The sequence below is a fragment of the Quercus suber genome, unplaced genomic scaffold (assembly GCF_002906115.3).
Source record: "Quercus suber isolate HL8 unplaced genomic scaffold, Cork oak 2.0 scaffold_24, whole genome shotgun sequence".
NCBI lineage: Eukaryota > Viridiplantae > Streptophyta > Magnoliopsida > Fagales > Fagaceae > Quercus > Quercus suber.
The window spans coordinates 2,200,109-2,216,994 of record NW_027069489.1 but is presented as its reverse complement, the minus strand read 5'-3'; the positions used below and the strand labels follow the sequence as shown (position 1 = coordinate 2,216,994).

Below are 16,886 nucleotides of genomic sequence, written 5' to 3'. Positions count from 1 at the left end.
TCTATGTCTTTCTTATAAGATTGAAGTTGTAATCACCATTAATGAGAGAGAGAGAGGGTGTGTTCAATGTGCATTTTGTTATGACATGAGGAAAATGCTAGTCACATCTATGCTTATACTTCAAAATAGATTAGTTAAATTACAATTAAAGTTTCTTATAATCATTGATATAGTCTAATTTAACCTAGTAAACGTATGCATGAGTAAATTAAATCTTATTCATTTATATTGAAATGAGTAAATTGAATTAGTTACGTCATCAATGTTTAAACAAATATTAATTATTACTACTATTTTTGTATCTATTTAAATATTTATAATATGATAAAAAATGTTAGTATGCATACATTTTTTTAACTGAATAATTGTGAGTTGAAAATATAATTTCACTTTTAAGAAATAGGTGTGTAACAAACACCGTCATTATTAATATGACAAAATCTAATCCTTGAAATTGATAGATAGGATTTAAACATAGTAAATAATATGGAGTAATTCAATTTATTAGTTCTTGCTTCTTTACCACTAAAAGACAATTCTTTCAGATTTAAAACCCACTCCTCAACTTCGCTGATCTCAGCCTGCGTACCATCATTTTTTTTCCACACGACCAACGCGGTTCAAGTCTTCTCTTACAGATTGGAAAATAAAGAGGGTTTCTGGCAGCTAGACAGTAGCTATCCCAAACATCTATTATTTTATTCTATATTTTATGGAAGTCTTTTGTTTAAATAGAAGAGAAGACTTACAAGAAAACCAGTGAATTGAACGCGGTATATACTTGTGTATGCCCTCTTTTATTGTGAATATTATTCTTCAAAAAAATTTTAGAGAGTTTTTGATCTGAAAACTCCAGGGAATATGATATCATCTCGAGCTGGTGAAGCTAATGAGCCTGTAGAGAATTCCATGGATGCAAAACCTGTAGTGATCAAAGAATTTGACTTCTTTTCTGCTAATGATAACTGCGAGCCGCTAATTCGAAAGGGGTCACCAGAATTTCCACACCAAGATGACAAGGTTGCATCACCACCATTACTGACTCCAAAGGAGCCCTCCAATACTAATGTAAGTGTGTGTTTTTCCAATTTCATCTGCCTTTTCTTGTACACATGTACATATTATGTAAACTGCGTTAGAGTAAGTTACTTTTTAGCTTGCTTTCTCATGCACAACATACATGTTTTTATTTATTTATTTATATGTTTATGAGTTTCTGTATATTCTTAACCTGAATATTCCTAGTATTTGATCCATAACTTCTTCTTTATTTTTATTCATTTATTCTTTTTTTTTTAGGAAAAGGTAAGTATTTTTTTTAAGTATTTTATAGGTATATATATATATATTAAAAAAACAAGAGTTAATATCGAGTTTCATATATATATGATATTCAGTTGAGTATGCTACGGGTCAAGCTTGAGCAAGTAAGGGATGAGAATCGAAATCTGAGAAGTTTGTTGGATCGGGCCACCAAGAATTACACAGCTCTTCATGATCACCTCCTTTCAGTGATGCCAAAACCAGCCCACGTTAATCATTCTCTGCCGGTAATTTTGGTTTCTCATCCTCTTATAAATCATCCAAACTAGATTTAGCTGGTTAATTGGTGTAGCAATTGTTCATATATAGTTGCAAACATTGAACAAGACCACTTTTTGTTTTTGTTTTTGTTTTTATGTATGTATACATAATCATACCTTCAATATCAATCTGTTTGTGAAGACTTGGAAGTAGCGTTGACCAATCTCATTTAATCTATTTTGTATTATTCAGAACAATTTGCTACATTTGGCAAGAGTCTGTAGTTCAATTAGACAAATGTAAAAACTAAAAACAAAACCATCTCCATTTGAGAGGATCCATTTTACACGTCAAATTATATATTACATTTACAAATTTAAAAATGTATTTAGTGAATTAGATTCCAAAAATAAAATATTGACTCACTTATAATGAAATACATCATTTTATAATCAGAAGGATGAGAGACAAGAAGTGGGTGGTTCGACCCTACCCGCCCGACAATCCAAAGACCCGGTGACATCTACTTCAATATTGGATATAAATGAGGCTTTGCATTCAGAGGACAAGACACAAGAAAGATTGGCTTCTCCAGAAAACAATAATATGGAAGTAATGTCGAAGGAAATGGACCACAACATGACTGATCAGATTGGCAGGAAACATTGGTCCTCAAACAATGATAATGATGTTGATCATACAACACATCGTTGGGGTGCACCAGGACAAAACTTAGAGGAGGAGAATAGACCTGATCAACAGGTATTTTGCAAGAAGGCAAGGGTGTCCATAAGAGCAAGATCAGATGCCCCTTTGGTATGGTCATTAACTATAATTTGATATTCCTTTCAAAGTGTTCATTTGAGAGTGCTTATTTTCATTGGTTTATAGTGTAGTTGTACCAACTACCAAGTAAAAATAAAATTTTAAAAATTCGTATATAAATCAAATAAGCTGGAAAAAGTTGTGACAAACTTAATGGAAGCAACATAACTCCATGAAGTAAATTAATGAAGACATTTTGGTGTTTTAGATGAGCGATGGATGTCAATGGAGGAAATACGGTCAAAAAATGGCAAAGGGTAACCCCTGTCCTCGTGCTTACTATCGTTGCACCATGGCCACTGGATGTCCAGTTCGTAAGCAGGTGAGGCTACTCTTTCATATAATTTTGAATGAATTAAATTTTTTAATCAAGCAAAAAAAAAAAAAAAAATGTAAAAGAATACAAGCTGGTTATAGCCTAATCTAGAAACAAAAATGCCAAGCTTGTAACTCGAGCGTGGCTATAAAAGAGATGGAACAATGATTAGCAGGATCAGCAAGTGCATGCCTGGCTCGCCATCTCCAAATCGTATCATAAAAGAAACAAAAACACATAGCTATTAGCTAGGTCAAAGTGTTCAATCAGGGCTATCAATGGAAAAATACATTGTTTAATTGAAATTCTTTTTTTTTTTTTTCCTGACACTCTTGATCTAATCCAATCCACATAATTTGGGGTATCATAATTACCCTTAAATTCTTAACATCTGATAGAACCCATGTTGTACTACAATGCCCTTAAGCTACATGGTTTTACTAACCTAACTTTGATATCATATGATATAAACTCGTTAAGTCTCCACAAATTTATTTTTGTAATGTAATTTCATTAAAATAAATAAATGAACAAACAAATTACAAATAAAATCTATATATTTTTTTAAAAAATAAAAAATAAATCTACATACTAATATGCCAAGTTACCAACTCAACAAAAATCAACACAAAAAAAAAAAAGAAAAAAAAAAAGAAAAAGAAAAAGAAAGACCAAAAAAGAAAGACAAAAGAACACAAAAATTAGAACCCGGTTAAGGAGGCACGTACTGTAGTGCTTTACATCACAGTCTCACAGCTCAAAGTGGAAAGTCCAAACATCATGCTACAACTTAGCTGTCCATTAACTTTTAATGAAATCAAATGTCTTTTGAACTTTGATTTCTCCGTCTTTCTTGGAGACAAACATTAAAAATAACAAATGTCTTTTGATCCAATCAATCAACTCAACCGACTTCTTCTTCCTATGAATATTTCCAAACCACTCATTGCTCCATTCATTTCAAACTCTCACGTTCCAAGTCCCTCACCCTGACACCTCTCCAATGGCAACTCCTTCTCCAACCAACCCTCCTTCTTATGTAAGATGCATCTTACATAACCCAAGTGCATACACAAAATTTCAAGTTTGAAAATTGAACAATTGAAATATTTAACAAATGTAAAATTTGTATTGATGAATGAAAGGGTACAATTCTCTATATTTATATTCTATTACAAAAAAACTAATCCTATGATTTAATGCCCTTGAAAAAATTTTCAACTTGAGAATTGTGCCAACATAGTCTTGATTTGAATACAAAATATCCTCCACTCTGATTGAAAAGTGGATTGGAATTTTTTTACGAATTGTGATGAATTTCTAGTTATGCCCCTCTTAAAGACTCTTCGTTCTTTGCATTCTTTGTATTCAAAAACTTATGAGTGGAACTTCGCTGGGGATTTAGAGCTTGAATCGATTGAGTATCTTCAAGGGATTAGAATTTTTTAAGTGTTTGGTGGTTATGATAATTTATTCTAGTAGAACTCTAAGACTTGTAAGAATGATATGAATGAATGTTCTTAGAATATTCTTCACATTTGAAGGTTTTGATGTAGAAATTATTGGGGGCTTTAAAGCTTGAATCCTATGAATCTTTGATGAATTAAATTTCTTGAAGTTATTTGGAGGCTTTAAAGCTTAATTCCATTCGTATTCTGAGATTAAGATGAATATTCTTTGTATTAGAAGGTTTTGGATATAGAAGTTCTTCATAGTTTTGGACCTTGAATATGAAATTTCAAAGGTTGAAAATTTTGGAGGCTTTGGAGCTTGATTTTAGTAAAATTTGGAAAATTCTAAGTAAGTTCCTCGCCTAAAACTAATGAATGACTTTATTTCTAGGAGTCTTGGGGAGGTTTAATGATATAATTTTAATTTTGATTGGCAACAAGTATCATAATTTAAATGGAAAGATCTTAAGCCTTGTTCTCTAAGGAACACATGACATTAGTTGATTTGTCAAAATGTCTTAATTTTATGTAACACATGACAATATTTAATTAAACATCTTGTGCAACTTTAAATTAAAATATTGGCACATGTCAACATGAGATTGACTCTTGGATATTTTTTGTAATTTCCATTTTGTGACATTTGGAAAATTTCCATTAATTTTTTTAATAACAATAGTGGAACCCACAAAATAGCATGTGACATCTTGTAATTGGCTGTTTTGATCCTGCCATATGAACTTGTGATATGATGTGGAAATTTTATGATTGTTTGAAAATTTTTCTCTTTGCACCAACAAAAGCAATAATTGGATCTGCATTCATACTTCAAAAGAGTTTGTTAAGTTCCAATGAGGGCTTCTCGGCCATACTTGCTTATATATTTTATTTCGAACTAATAAACACCTAATGTGAGACTCAGCACACATCTACATAATACAAACTTATCCAATAAGCCGACCCACAAAATTCGAGATATTACAATCTCTCCACATAAATTCCTAACATTTTTGCTAGGGTTTAGATAGCATTGTAGTCCCCTCGAACCATGGTGGTACTAACTTTAATACTATTTGACACAATTAGAAGAAAACTCTATTCACATTTGCATTTATATCCTAAAAGAACTAATCAATTACAATTATGATCCCTTGTAATTGCTTATAGATCCTAATTCAACCTAGTAAATATATAATGTTAGACTTAACTCAAGTCTGCACAACACATACTTATCCATTCCATTTCACATAATAATCGATATCACAATCAACTTTTATTTTTCGGATTTGAATGCTAAAATGCTCCCAATCTTCGTTTTAACTAATAATTATAATCCTATCTAAACGTTTGACATTTAGGCATCATTAATGTATTTTTGTGATTCAATTGATTTGGTTTTAAAGCATTCATTCTTATATATAATATAGATAAATTGGCTCTGGGCATTTTTTTAAGATTCTTTTTACTGTTTTTAGGATTTAGTGGTTTTTAATTAACTTTTGTTATAAGTGAAAAATAATGTTCTAGGATCATACTTAAGCTCTTGGGTATAGAAGATTTTTTTTTTTTTTTTTCTTTTGAAAACTCCTCCTAAAGGTTACAAAAGTGTGTTAGCTAAGGCTACAAAAGGGCTTGTAAGGGCTAATAACAAAATAAGGTATCTTGTGAATATATAGAATATATGCATCTTCCTCCTCACATCATCTAGGTTTTACAAAGATGTAGAGCCAACACAATATAACAAGAAATATTCATATATATATATATATATATGATACATGAGATATTAGAAAAAGCAAAATAGTATAGTAACATTCTTTTTGTTTCTTTTATTCAATAATAACATTTTTTTTTTTGAAATTTAAATGAAGTATTGAATTTTCCTATATATTTTTGTGTTTTTTAGTAGCAAGTGTTATTATTAAGTCATGTTTTCAGTGTATTTTTGTAGTGTATGTAATAGATTTTTCCCTATTATTAATGCTAGATATACGTGTTTGCAACAGGTGCAAAGGTGTGCTGAGGACATGTCCATCCTCATAACAACGTATGAAGGAAACCATAACCACCCTCTCCCACCAGCAGCCACAGTCATGGCTAGCACAACATCAGCAGCAGTGAACATGCTCCTTTCTGGCTCAACAACAACAACAACTAGCAGTAATGGCAGTCACAACTTTAACCCATCAAATCCAAGCCTCTTCCCATCAATGCTAACAAATTATGCTATCTCTCCCACCATGGCCACCCTCTCTACCTCTTCACCATATCCTACAATCACACTCGACTTAACCCACACCACTCACCACCCCATGCAACGCCCACCTAATTTCTCACTTCCCTCCCCACCAACTTTCTTCCCTTTGCCCTTGCATAATGGAGTTCCACAACAACAACAACAACTCACAGGGCATCATCATCATCCCTTGTACATGTCTTCTAATAAGCCACCCACCACATTGGTGGATTCAGTCAGTGCAGCTATTGCCACAGACCGAAACTTCACAACAGCACTAATGGCAGCTGTTTCATCGATCATGGGTTCAACTCAGAACAAAAATAATACTAGTAATATAAGTGGACAGGACACTTGCTCTGATGAAATGGCTGTAGTGCCTGTTTCCCCACAACGTCCTGATCAATCCTGCACCACTTTTGCCACAAATTAGTCCTAGCTTGTTTCTAAATGAAGAAATAAAACAAACTAGTACTGCAAGCACTGGATTAGTTTTAAACGTGAATATTAATTTGTTTGCCTAGCAATAAGAAGCTGGTATGTACAGAAATGTTTTTCAGTTTTGGTGGCTTGTATCAATGGGTCGGCAAGCATAAATTCCCATCCATTGTTGTTGTTGGACAAAGCAAAAAAACGATGTTAATTATATATAGCTGCATTTTTTTTTTAAATGTCCTGCCCCTCTTGAAAAGAAAAGTTTTAACAATTTTCATCCTAAAAAATGCTGCATAATTTTGAATTTGTGGAAAACCCCAATTTTCTATGCACTACAATTTTCTACATCTATATATCTATATATATATATATAATAATAATAGGAGAAACTAAGAGAAACTCAAATTAGAATTTCAAATTAGAGTTCCAATTTTACATTATATGTTCTAAATTATTTATTCTTAAAGAGTTTTATTTTTTAATTTTAGAATCAAATGTGGGACCATATTATAAATATTTATCCAAGTGAGTTATTAAGTACAAAAACCAAAAAGTCTAAAATAAATGAATCGTAAAAAAAAAATGCTTCACAATAATTTTAAAAAAATGATAATTTACATTTTATACCTAATAATATCTTTATAAAAATTTTAAAGGGTTAACAAAATATAAAAATGACTATCAAAAATATTTAAATTATATATATAGGTATTATATTATGTATTTTATTATATATTTTTAAGTGTATTCATGCATATGCAAGAGGTTACAAACTAGTTTAAAAATAAATAAAAGCCTCTACATTTAAACAAGAGTTTTGTAACTCAATTTGACCTCATGATGTTTTCAACAAAGAAATCAATGTTCAAATCACTCATTCCCATTGTTGTAATTATTAAATAATCTCAACTAAAAGAATACCTATTGAATTATTAAAAAAAAAAAGCTCTATTTTTAAAATTAATCTTTACATAATTTAGATTAAATATTATAAATATAAATGTGTATCTTGTGACATATTATTTAAAATCTTAAATAATACCACACTATAGACATTGTTATAAGTTCCAGTTAATTTAATTCATAAAATCCTTATCATTAAATACGAGATTTAGGATTCAAATTCTATCTACATCAAGAACTAGTGATAAATTATCACGGAGTTGACGCAATGGAGAAAATTCTATTAATACAGGCAGGATCAAATGCTACAAGTGGACCAAATTCTCTTCTTCTTTTTTTTGTTTTATTTTGAATTGAAAAATAAAAATTTTGATTAGGAATATTTAATTCTGTGCGAATATAGTCATCAACAGCACCAGTGGTCTAGTGGTAGAATAGTACCCTGCCACGGTACAGACCCGGGTTCGATTCCCGGCTGGTGCAACTTCTTTTATTTTATTTTTTTATTCTTAACTCCAACAATCATTTCTTTCCTCTTTTCAGCACAAAGATTTGCAGATTTTGTTATTCTTTACTTTCTTTACTTCTTAACAATGCTCGACCAAACATTTAACAATATCAACATGTAGTGGTTGAGAGGGAATTAAAGAAAGCAGAGACTTGGCAAAATTTTTGCTGTACTTGTAGCTCTTTATGCAAACTAAATCCGTATAATAAAACTTTTCTTATCATATATGACCACAGAAGTAACATTTCTTTTTGCTATCATCTAATGCTAAACAGAATGATGTCACATTTATTTATAAACACATCAATTACCTTTACACAAAGCTCTAAAGCATTGGAATTTGGAAGTCAAAAGGGCATGTTACATATTGAAAGGGTCATGTACCCCTATCATTGCTTTACCATAGCCTGGCTTAGCTTTAACACCAAACATACAATCTCCTATGCAGCTTTGGCAAATCCCACCCTGAGATTACCAAAATCAAACACTGTGTGGTATGCTCCCAAGAACAGATCTCCAAGAACCCTGCATTCAGACATTTCTGTAATACACTATAGATTCATTTATATATCTTAACCTTCAAACTTGATGATGCATTAAGAAATGTAGAGTTTTCATGCATAATTAGGTGCATAGGCATCTGAATGCAAGTTCAGACTGGTGAATATGTACGAAGTCAGAAGCCATTATATATATATATATATAGAGAGAGAGAGAGAGAGAGAGAGAATAATCAAAGCCGTACCAGAGGGGTCCTTGAGGAGGAGGAACATCCAAAGCACCAAACCCACTAACGCAGACAGTGCCATAATTTTCTTCAACTCTGAGCGTGTACTGAGTTGAAGGTCCAAAAGGAGTAAGAGATTTTCAAAAACAATAAGCATATTTATACTAGGATTGGAACACAAATTAGAAGAGATTCATTATAGTATTTTGCATTCATTCTCAAAATTTGAGGGTTTTTTATTTATTTATAGATAAGCTACTTGTGTAACAAAGTAATACATGAAGGTGATAAAAAAAAAAAATTTGAGCAAGCTAGCACTGAATAAAAGCTTGAGCCCATAGTTTTTGTTTTGTAATGAAAAATCACGATAATGAAAATCAAATTATCCAGAACATTTAGTCATGTGAGTTGTTATATTCTAAGGTCTACCCCATTTGATATTATGGCATGAATTATTATTTTCAATGGTGTATCATGTTTGCTCTTCCAAACAAAATGCAAAGAAGTTAACTAATGCATAAAAAGATACACACCTGCTCTGGAGAGAGGGGGAAGGATTTGTTCCCAATTGTGAATGAAATATACGGCATGCCAGCTATATTATCGCAGTCAATAAATGACTTTCCTATTGGATTCGGGAGCCTCTCACACAGCTTTAACAGATGGAAATTAAAAAAATTAAAAAAGAGGAAAAAAGAAAAAAATAATTGTTGTTAGTCCTAGTCTATACATACAAAAGTGATGTGACAATTAGAAAAAAAAAAAGTTCTATTCTTTGGAGAGAAATTACCTCATTTACATATGTAAATACTTTTTCCTTTGTTCTCCTTTCCTTAAGCTGTACTTGAATCCAGTAGACAATCATCCCACAAAAAGTACAGAAGGCACTCTCATGATCATCAACTGATGACCCGGCCTGAGTTTCATTATAAACCATTGATGCAATCCCAGTGCTGCAAAGTTTGGTTTTTCTTGTGATAACTGAGAATGAAGAAATACAAAATCTTCCCCACGATCATCCCATAAAACAACAAAAAAGGACGCAAGTTGATTACCTTAAATGATGAGTGCCATTGCAGAGTCCAACACCTACGCATACTGTCTCAGGTCTTACCTACAAACACGGGAAGTGAACTCTTAAAATTCTAGGAAGGAGCTGTAGATAACCATTGAGAGAGTTAATAGAAAAATTAAAGGGCTAAGGAAAACGAACCCCTTCTATTAGGTATTCCCATATCATACTGCCATACTTATACATGACAGTTTTACATTCTATACTCACAATCCCTGCAGCTCCAATGGCATGATTTATTTGAGCCACAATGGTCTGAAAACAAGGTAGAACAAAAATTGTCACAGAAGAAAATACTGCAAAGTGAGAAATTTAAACTAGCTTAAAGTATAGCATTGATACAGTTGGACCAGCAAGTAAGGATGTCCCTGAGTCCACAATGGCAGCACAGCCAAACTCGCATAATCCTGGAAATTTTAAAAGTTGTCGTCGTTTAATATGCATGTATGAACTGAATAAAAAGGAAATGAGCTAACTTGTACTTCTTAGGCCTTAAATATCAAAATAATAACTGAAGAGATTATTTTCCTTTTTAATTCATGTAGAGAAAATAATAAATTACCCTCAAAGTCAAAACACCTAGTGATCACTAGTCAAGTGAACACATAAATTGGAAATTCACCAACAATTTGATAGTCCTTCTTGATTATTCTTTTCACATTTTCAAGATTGTTTTAGATAAGATTTTGGCTTAACTGGATCAGAAAAGGCATAGACCTCATTTACTGTCAAGGCTGTGTCCTTCAATAGAACTAGTGCATACTTCAGCAAATTTAATTTCTTAACATATAATTCATTCATGCTCTAATTAAATGATCAAGACAGCTAAACACAGAAAGGAATGGAAATGTCACAGAACCTGTTGGTCTGTTTGCAATGAGAATGTCTCCCACCTCAATCTGGATAGATGAATTTAGTTTTAGTTAAATGTCACACAAATTGATGATAAGAAGATACTAAGGGCGAGTAACAAATTCTTAATTTTATAGACCTGCCAGTAATCCTGGTGAGTCAATGGGACATAAGTGTGGTCACCCCTAAAGTGCCTCCAATCGATACCCCCAAAGACAATCTCACCTCCCAACCTTGATGTTGGATCTCGATTTAGCCAGAAAGAGAATATTTGCTGGCTTATATGATGTTGTAAAAACATATCATACCTGTCCTCAGAAAAGTCGTGTGCACAAGGCATCAAAAGTTAAGAAATAAAAAATGGAGAATAGCCCTTTAAATCCTCTTCACTAATGAAGAAAAAAAAGCATACAGTCAAATAGATACATCAAATTTAACACTAAATCATGTGAAAACTATACCACACTGGCGTGACATGCCCCACGGATATATCCTGAAACCCAAGCCCAAGCACTCCATCATACTCTGTTGTTAAGAATGGAAAAAATCCTTCCCGAGTAACCTCTACAAATTCCTGAAGAATAAGAGTTGACATAACATGAGTGCAATGAAAACATAACATATTTTAAAGCATGAATGAAACTTTGGGCAATTAAAATAAAAAAACTCAACTTGATCTTTAATGAGAAAGTCCCCAACTTTGACATGATCTTGGCTGAAGAAACCAAAAACAGATCCAGAACCATAAGGGATTTTGCAATGTGTTCCTAAATAAGATTGAAAAACAACTTTGAGAATGATCACTGTATAGTAACAAAAAAAATACAAGATATGTTATGAATATTCAGAAATCTTTTTTACCGATTTTGGTATAGGTACGGGATAGCCTGGCCCTGTACTTAGAATGGATATAGCAAGCAATCTGCATACATAGAGTCATGCTTTACAAAGGACTTCAATAGAAAGAAGGAGCATAAAACACAAGAACTCATATTAGTAAAAAAAAAAAACTTACAGAAAAGACGCATTTTGAAGAGGGAACCCAAAGATTGGAGCTGCCAGTATCAAAGACAACAGTAAATATTTGGCGGGGAGTACCAATACCAATCTCTCCATAATACTGGGCATCATAATAATTCTTTAGATATATTATATCTGTTTTGAGAACATTTGAATTACTATTAGTATCCCCATGACCTCTAGCATGAGAAGCGTCTCTATTGGGGATTATTTTTGCAGCATTTAGACTTTTAAGGTCTAAAGAGCGCTTCTTTAGAGCAATTCTAACTAGCCCATCATCATCAGAGGGAGTTGTGGAAGCCAATGAGTCTGACAAAGCCCATATACAGATTACAACCAGAAGACAGTACTTAATCCCCATGCTCATGCAGTCTCTGGTTTAACATAATAATAAGAATTTCAGAAAGCGTATGTAACAATTAATTGCATATTTGAATGAAGGCACAAAATACATAAACCAGAATGAAATCAAAGAGTGATGATGCTTATAATATTCATTTTCACAAACATTTGTCCAACAATCATAAATATACTTGTTCCAAGTTCCCAAAAAGTGGTTGTGAATGCCTTATTTGCACACTACTTGATCATTTAAACTTTAAAGCCCCTCTATCAAGAAATTAAGTTTAATAAAACTATCAATGGCATGTTCATGCACGTATGAAAGAGCTGGAAAGTGCATAAAGGCCTATTAAGCGCGAGTCGTAACAATAAACACACACATAACAAAAGAAAAATCAGACATGGCTACTACTTATGATGATGATGAATAGTATAGTAGAGTAACAGGTAGGAAACTTCGCAGTTGATATACCTGATTTAGGACACAAGGTGGTCGAGGCTGACAATTGAGAAGTTATATAGATATATATACGTTTATGTAGTGAGTTGCCAATGCGCGAAAGAGTATCAAGTACGTATAAGATGTTTTTGACTAAAGTGGTGGGTAACATAAGGTTTTGTCGTCCACTATTCCACGATAATTATTTCCTTGCTAGCTAGTGTGTGTGATGTCCTTAGTTTCATGGGAGTTGTTCTCATTCAGTCTCAAACTACTATGCTGCGATTACTTGTTCGATCAGGGAAGAGGAAACCACCACGTAACTTCGTGGAGTTGTAGGATGATATACATATATGCATGCTCTTTTGTTTTTGAGTACGGATTGACGAAACAACGTTGTCTCTTGCTTGACCACGCCACACACGATAATGAGTGATAATCTAACATGCCAAACGACACAAATATTCTGCATGCATTTTAGCGGAAGACACGTCGTTTAAAGCAATGGTCAGTCGTGTATAAGTTATAACAACCAATCTTCTCTATCACCCCCTTTTTTTTTTCTTTGGTGAAAAGCTTAGGTAATTTAATTACTTGAAATAAGCATAAGTGTGTAGATAGCTAAGAATATAATCAGTGCGACACGTTAACCAAAAAAAAAAAAAAAAAATCAGTGCGACACATGACATTGAAGAGCAACGATTAAGCAATGCGTAGAAAGCATAACTAGACATAACTAATAAGATCTCAAGTATAAATAAAGGCTCATTCTAAAAGAAGAGATTCCGTAAACACATTATAACTATAAAACAATAAATTCTACTTTTTTTCAAAATTATGATTACAAAAAGTTTAGAACCCAAGGATAACACAAATTCATTGGAAACCACGTCTCCTAAGTCATTAGTTTAAATCAATGTTATTAATTCCTTTTCAGTTTTTCTATTGAAATGGAATATTTCGAAACTGATCTATTTCAATGTACTGTTTTGGGATTCCTAAAAAAGACATATATAATTTGTCTAAAAAAATTAAATAAAGTGGGATTTAAAAAAACATTTATTATAATTTTTCTACAAATAAAATTCACATTTGGGATAATTGTAAAAAATACAATATATGTGAGAGTTGAAGCACTTATTGCATGGACAAAAGTTATTAATATTTTAATTATATATAGATCCTAAATAAAATTCACAAATGTTATGTCGACAATATTTTCATAATATTTTAATAAAAAATCCTAAATGACAGGTTATTACGGGCTGATATAGATGGGGGAAAATTAATTTTAGTAGTAGGTTCAAATTAAAACCAATAACAATTTTCAACCTATAATTTGGTATGAAAGTGTTGTGAAAATGTTGTAAACATAACATTTTTCCTAATAATAATACTTTTTTTTAGTATAAAATTATAAATAAACATTAATATATATTAATAATATTATATTCCATTGTACCTAGACAACACCTAGTCTGACACTTGATTTTTTAAAAACTTTTCTTTGTCATTTAATTTCCAAAATTAACCATAGCTAATAACGTGTGACTTAGTAAAAGTTGAAACTTAAAAGAGTACTAGACTCTAGAAGATAGTAGAAACTAGAAAATAGAAAATTAAGGTTGTGTTCGTTTCTAGTGAAATGAAAATTCGGAAAATATTTTACATCATTGAGTGTGTTTGGGTGCACATGAAAATATGGTCAAACTGAAAATCCATTTCAATTGATTGCAAATTAAACCCTTTAGACCCGGAAATTGGTTTACATTGTGATTTTACCTTCAATCAATTTCCACTCTCCTTACTAACACACAAGCTGAAGGAATGAGAGAGAGAGGGACCCAACTCTAGCCACTGCTGATCCACCTCCATCGCTGCCTCCACTCGCCGATTCGCCTCTATCGCTTCCTCCTCTCTTCTCTCTTCCATCTCTTCCTCTTCTTGTCCTCTCTCTTTCTCTCTATTTCCCTATGACCCACCAAGGCTGAATCTTGAACTGCATGTCATCGATCTACACCTTGTCACCCACCAACGTCGTCGTTGCCCACCCACGCCGTACCTCAATGATCTCGCTGCCCTCTTTGGATTTATTTTTTTAGCGTTTTTTTTATTGCAAATAATATTTTATCTTAGGGGTGGTGGATTGATGGCTGGGATGGGTTTTTTAGGTTATGTGATGAGTTTGCTATGGCTTTCAACGATGGCTGGGGTGGGTTTTTTCAAGTTGTATGATGGGTTTGTTGTGGGTTTCAATGGTGGATCTATGGTAGGTTTGTTGATTACGATTTTTTCAAGTTAATTGGTTATGTGGTGGTTGGTGGTGGTTGATGGTGGTCAGGTTTATAGTAGCCGGTGGTGACTGGGTTTATGGTGGTGACTATGGTGGTTAGGCTTATGAAAATAGGTTTTTACATGCAAAACCAAACACAGAAAATAATTTTCTGACGAATTTTTAACAACATACACAAACTATTGAAAATTTTTCCTTTTTCATAAAATATATTCACTTGAAAATATTTTACACTCGAAAAATATTTTACATATTGTCAAACATAGTTTAAAATAGTAAAAGAAGAAGAGGGAGAAATAGAGAAGAGAGGAAGAAAAAGGAGATGAAGAAATGGTGAATAGAAGAATAAGAATGGCAACCAATGACATGGTGGGGACCTCAGATTGATGGGTTTGTAGTTTTTATTTTTATTTTTTAAATTCAAAATTTGATACCGGCCGAAATGTACATTTTAGCCGAAAATTGGTTGGAACTTGATGGAACGGTCGGAACTTCTTGAAACTAGCCGAAATTTGACCCAAAGTGGAACGGGTGGCATTACTGTATCGAATTGCATGCCGGTACAAGATATTTTGGCCATTCAGGTGGAATGGAACAAAATTAATAACATTGGTTATTTCCAAAGCTAACCACAGCTAATAACGTGTAGCTTAGTAAAAGTTGAAACTTAAAAGAGTACTAGACTCTAGAAAACAGTAGAAACTAGGAACTAGAAAATTAAAAGAGTAAAAGAAGAAGAAGAAGAAGAAGAAGAAGAAAGGAAGAAGAAGGAGATGAAGAAATGGGGAAGAAAAGAAGAAGAATGGCAACCAGTGACATGATAGGGATCTCAAATTGAAGGGTTTGCAGTTTTTTCTTTTTCTTTTTTAAATTCAAAATTTGATATAGGCTAAAATGTAAATTTTAGCCAAAATTGGTCGGAACTTGACGAGATGGTCGAAACTTCCCGAAACTAGTCAAAATTTGACCTGAGGTGGAACGGGTGGTATTATTGTACTAGATTGCATGCCAATACAAGATATTTTGGCCATTCCGGCCGAGCCGAAACGAAACGAAATTAATAATATTGGTCATTTCCAAAACTAACCATAGTTAATAATGTGTAGCTCAGTAAAAGTTGAAACTTAAAAGAGTACTAGACTCTAGAAGACTGTAGAAACTAGAAACTAGAAAATTAAAAGAGTAAAAGAAGAAGAACAAGAGGGAGAAGAGAGGAAGAAGAAGGAGATGAAGAAATGGAGAAGAGAAGAAAAAGAATGACAACCAGCGACATGGTAGGGACCTCAAATTGATGGGTTTGTAGTGTTTTTTTTTTTTAATTTTTTATAGTCAAAATCTGATATCTACTGAAATATGCATTTCAACCGAAATTGGCCAGAACTTAATGGAATGGCTGGAACTTACTGAAATTGGTCAAAATTTGACCCAAAGTGGAACAGGTGGTATTACCATACCAGATTGCATGTCGGTACGAGATATTCTAGCCATTTCGGTCGGAATGGAACGAAATTAATAACATTGGTCATTTCCAAATCTAACCACAGTTAATAATATGTGGCTCAGTAAAAATTGAAACTTAAAAGAGTACTAAACTCTGGAAGACAGTAGAAACTAGAAACTAGAAAATGAAAAGAGTAAAAGAAGAAGAACAAGAGGGAAAAGAGGAAACAGAAAGGAGATGAAGAAGAAGGAGATGAAAAAATGGAGAAGAGAAAAAGAAGAATGGCAACCAATGACATGGTAGGGACCTCAGATTGATGGTAGGGACCTCAGATTGATACCGGCCGAAATGTACATTTTAGCTGAAATTGGCTAGAACTTCCCAAAACTGGCTAGAATTTGACCCAATGTGGAATAGGTGGTATTACCATATTGGATTGCATGCCGGTACGAGATATTTTGGCTGGAACAGAAAGAAATTAATAACATCGGTCATTTCCAAA

At 32.8% G+C, this 16,886-nt stretch overlaps 2 protein-coding genes and 1 non-coding gene across 5 annotated transcripts; 2 read left to right on the top strand and 1 right to left on the bottom strand.

Annotated features, from left to right (window-relative positions):
• The first annotated feature begins 726 nt into the window (after window positions 1-726).
• LOC111996775 (probable WRKY transcription factor 47) lies at window positions 727-7,025 on the top strand. Its single transcript, XM_024028774.2, has 5 exons — window positions 727-1,068; window positions 1,398-1,550; window positions 1,981-2,340; window positions 2,558-2,671; window positions 6,123-7,025. Exons 1-5 carry the CDS (start codon window positions 862-864, stop codon window positions 6,783-6,785), a joined length of 1,497 nt encoding a protein of 498 aa, XP_023884542.1. The 5' UTR covers window positions 727-861; the 3' UTR covers window positions 6,786-7,025.
• A 1,077-nt stretch (window positions 7,026-8,102) lies between these two features.
• TRNAG-GCC (transfer RNA glycine (anticodon GCC)) lies at window positions 8,103-8,173 on the top strand. Its single transcript has one exon. It is a non-coding gene; the product is annotated as a tRNA-Gly (tRNA).
• A 222-nt stretch (window positions 8,174-8,395) lies between these two features.
• LOC111996649 (aspartic proteinase) lies at window positions 8,396-12,809 on the bottom strand. 3 transcript variants are annotated; one of them, XM_024028642.2, is made up of 14 exons: window positions 12,684-12,809; window positions 11,865-12,243; window positions 11,711-11,771; window positions 11,522-11,616; window positions 11,311-11,423; window positions 10,989-11,157; window positions 10,857-10,896; window positions 10,340-10,404; window positions 10,139-10,252; window positions 9,981-10,039; window positions 9,716-9,878; window positions 9,459-9,578; window positions 8,944-9,032; window positions 8,396-8,723 (listed from the first exon to the last, which is right to left on the bottom strand). In XM_024028642.2, the coding sequence occupies exons 2-14, from the start codon at window positions 12,234-12,236 to the stop codon at window positions 8,639-8,641; spliced, it is 1,545 nt and encodes a 514-aa protein (XP_023884410.2). In that variant the 5' UTR covers window positions 12,237-12,243; window positions 12,684-12,809; the 3' UTR covers window positions 8,396-8,638. The 3 variants fall into 3 exon arrangements, with proteins under 3 accessions (XP_023884410.2, XP_065622538.1, XP_065622543.1); XM_065766466.1 differs by lacking the exon at window positions 12,684-12,809 and adding an exon at window positions 12,403-12,595; XM_065766471.1 differs by lacking the exon at window positions 12,684-12,809 and having other exon boundaries at window positions 11,865-12,371.
• Between the last annotated feature and the right edge of the window lie 4,077 nt (window positions 12,810-16,886).

Excerpts from the sequence above, each read along its gene's own strand:
- LOC111996775 (XM_024028774.2), top strand. The coding sequence starts at position 862 with ATGATATCATCTCGAGCTGGTGAAGCTAATGAGCCTGTAGAGAATTCC. Across the intron at positions 1,551-1,980 it reads ACGTTAATCATTCTCTGCCG|AAGGATGAGAGACAAGAAGT; the intron begins GTAATTTTGGTT and ends TTTTATAATCAG. Across the intron at positions 2,341-2,557 it reads CAAGATCAGATGCCCCTTTG|ATGAGCGATGGATGTCAATG; the intron begins GTATGGTCATTA and ends TTGGTGTTTTAG.
- LOC111996649 (XM_024028642.2), bottom strand. The coding sequence starts at position 12,236 with ATGAGCATGGGGATTAAGTACTGTCTTCTGGTTGTAATCTGTATATGG. Across the intron at positions 11,424-11,521 it reads ACTTTCTCATTAAAGATCAA|GAATTTGTAGAGGTTACTCG; the intron begins GTTGAGTTTTTT and ends CTTATTCTTCAG. Across the intron at positions 9,579-9,715 it reads TATTTACATATGTAAATGAG|CTGTGTGAGAGGCTCCCGAA; the intron begins GTAATTTCTCTC and ends CATCTGTTAAAG.